The sequence below is a fragment of the Sinocyclocheilus rhinocerous genome, unplaced genomic scaffold (assembly GCF_001515625.1).
Source record: "Sinocyclocheilus rhinocerous isolate Xijiao unplaced genomic scaffold, SAMN03320098_v1.1 scaffold938, whole genome shotgun sequence".
In the NCBI taxonomy this organism is placed as follows: Eukaryota; Metazoa; Chordata; class Actinopteri; order Cypriniformes; family Cyprinidae; genus Sinocyclocheilus; species Sinocyclocheilus rhinocerous.
Window position 1 is genome coordinate 731,778 of NW_015665007.1, and position 3,144 is coordinate 734,921.

At 35.8% G+C, this 3,144-nt stretch overlaps 1 protein-coding gene across 1 annotated transcript in view; it reads right to left on the reverse strand.

The window, feature by feature from the left end:
• LOC107730820 (NEDD4-binding protein 2-like 2) overlaps positions 1-2,049 on the reverse strand; it is a 4,467-nt gene extending 2,418 nt beyond the window's left edge. Inside the window, exons 1-3 of the mRNA XM_016541759.1 lie at positions 1,940-2,049; positions 594-1,621; positions 259-383 (exon numbers count right to left, since the gene is read on the reverse strand). Of these exons, the coding sequence (XP_016397245.1) occupies positions 259-383; positions 594-1,621 (1,153 nt within the window). The 5' untranslated portion in view covers positions 1,940-2,049. The remainder of the gene's footprint in view (positions 1-258; positions 384-593; positions 1,622-1,939) is intronic.
• Between the last annotated feature and the right edge of the window lie 1,095 nt (positions 2,050-3,144).

Here is a 3,144-nt window from a genome sequence, read left to right on the forward strand (position 1 = left end):
CAACTGCAGTTTGATTGATATTACTTGGAATGCGCAATAAAAAAAACGTGATTTCTGAGTTATCGGTTTTTTATATATATATATATATATATATATATATATATTCACACATACATACACATGTGTGTGTACTATATTTGTATATAAATTAATAATTTATATAAATCTAAGTTTATATTTTATATAAATATCAATTTCATCCTAAATTGTAGGATGAAAACATTCCAGTGTTCCAGATGTAACTTAGCCTGTCCTCACCTCTCTTCTGATTCCAGTCGTGTGCATCCCCAAGCAGAGCAGAATCAAATACATATCTGTTTTCTTGGAAAAAGTAGTCATCTGTGCTCAGTATTACTCCGTTGGGACCAGTGGACAGGAGCTCTCTGAGAGACATACAGTGCAATATAAGATCTCTATTTCTCTGCTTACCTAAACTAATCAAAACATGCCATTTGGACAATGTTAGCGCAACTTACCCACTCAGTACAAGCATTGCTTATAATATGTCTTCAATATTTAATCAAACATTTGACCACTAATGTGGTGCAGAAACATCAATAAGGTGTTTTCTCTACATATTGAGTTTTGCTCACCTGGCCAAAGTGGATTTTCCAGATCCTGGGACTCCTCTCAACAATATGAGCACTAAAGCAGTATTATTACAATACTGATATTGGTCCTTTTCATGATAATGCTGCTGCCAGTGTAATGAAGATGTTTCATATTCATCAGAGAATCCAGGATGCTCATGTGACTGGAAATCCCTGTTTTGTTCATGCCACCTGTTTGAAGGTAATGGTGGTCCTTCCCATGGGCCCCAGCGGTTGTTGTTGGCATGGAGAATGTGGAAGATGCTCCCCTGAGGTCTCCTGTCTGGAGGATACATGATAGCACCTCCAGAGGTTGGGGGAGGGAAGAACTGCACCCTTGGGTCTAGAGGAGTCCATGGTGGAGGAGGATACCACGGCTCTGGATATCCTCCTCTACCAAAGTCATCCGTATTACACTGTAAGTGAGGTCTCCATCTCTTCTGATCTTTTTGGTTGCGTTCATGTGGATCTGGGTAAGGTCTGTAGGCTCTGCCGTGATCAGTTACGACAACAGGAATGACTGTATTGTTAGGTTGGTCGCTTTTGGGCTTGTTGGAAGGATGGAGGTCATGCTGTTCAACCGGTGTGGTGTCAGCACTGACGTCAACCTTACCGACTTCCTCAAGCTCTTTGTAAAATTCACAAAGCTCCTGCTCAATGGATGGCTCAGGCCGACACACAGGCCCAATAAATGAAGTACTAGTGATACCCAACTCTCCAATGACACGTTCTCTCTCTGTTTGGCTTGTGTTCTCAGTGGAACATGTGTTGGTAACTTCTGTCACATTAGTGACTGTCTGTATTTGTGTTGAAGGATCCAGTTCTCCACCATCTGGATTCACATCCTGCTGAGTATTGAAATGACTTCCATCAGGTAAAAAAGATAATTCAGTCCGATTGTTTGTCTGGTTATTGGATGATTTAGCCACTGTGACACCATCTGAGAGAGTTTGTGGTGTGGTTTCATATCGTTCCTCTACATTTCCACCATCAGGTGGAGAAGTAGACTCACTGGCATTGACATTTGGCATCTATAAAGAATAATAAAACCACACAATGACTTAAACCACAAAGTAAAGCAACATTATGTAAATTCGTTGATTCATTTTTGTACAAAGATGAATGGAATAGTCAGGCCAACCGTTTATTACGCATCACAAGTTAGTCATAAGACTGTACAGACGTTTATATCTGTCTGTTGACAACCATCATTTACGTTACTAGTTTACAAAATACAATTTAAAATGACGGAAGCAGTTTCGATACACAATGAGGTTCATGTTTCAATACCTATATATTTTACGCATGATATTTTATCAAATCTATCAAGTTACGGTGAAAAGCTTTACCTGACGAGTGAAAAACTTGTGAACACTATGTTCTGGTTAATCAAACGTTCATCTTCGACATATCTGCTAATAACCTAGCGAGAACCCAGGCGCCTAAACACACAACACCACAAAAGGGAAGTAAGAGAGTTCAAAATAAAAGTCTCCATAAGAAAAATAAAATAAAATTATACTTAATGTTTTTGAAAGAAGTCTCTTATGCTTATCAAAACTGCATTTATTTAATCACAAATACATTAAAAACATTAATACTGTGAATTATTGCTAACTTAATATCTAAATAACTTTTTTACGTTTCCCTTTTTTTCCCCATCCCTGTTATGGAAAAGCTGACTTTTAAGCATCCGTTAACCCAGTCTTCACTATCAAATGATCCTTCAGAAACCATTCTAATATGCTGATTTGCTGCTCTAAAACATTCTTATCAACAATGTTAAAACAGTTGTGCTGCTTAATATTTTTGTGGAAACCATGATAAAAAAAAATTCAGAATTCTTTGATGAATATAAAGATCAAAGGAACAGCATTTATTTGTAATAAAATACTTTTGTTACATTATAAATGCCTTTACTCTTGATCTAATCAATGGGTCCTTGCTGAATAAAAGTATTGTACATGATATGAAATAATATAAATATAGCTTATGTTGTAATTTCCATTACTGTACATGTTTCAGTGAATTGGTAGGATATTTTCAACAAAAATAGTATAATTACAAATTTCACTTAAACCAGAAGTGAAAACTCACTGTGCTTAACCACAGAATGTGTCAGTTACCACTTAGATCCTCTTCTGTGAAGAAACATGACGTTTAAGTCCTAAATAACCAGAGGCGGACAAAGTACTCAATTCCATTACTTGAGTGAAAGTACAGATACTGCTGGTCAAATATTACTCCATTACAAGTAAAAGTTGTAAAGATAGATTTTTACGTAAGTAAAAGTACAGAAGTGCTTGCTTTTAAAAGTACATAAGTACCAAAAGTAAATTTCCTTTTTTATGTCAATGCACTGTTTTATTGTTGTACGTAATACTTGCAATACTTTTGAAGCAACACAGAATACATTACACCTACTGAATACACTGACTAGCTTGTAGTATCTTAAGAGCTTTTAGAATGTTAAAAACCTATGGGGGAAAAAAACATAAATAAATAAATATATATTTATTAATATAAAAATAAATAAATAAATATTTAACACCCC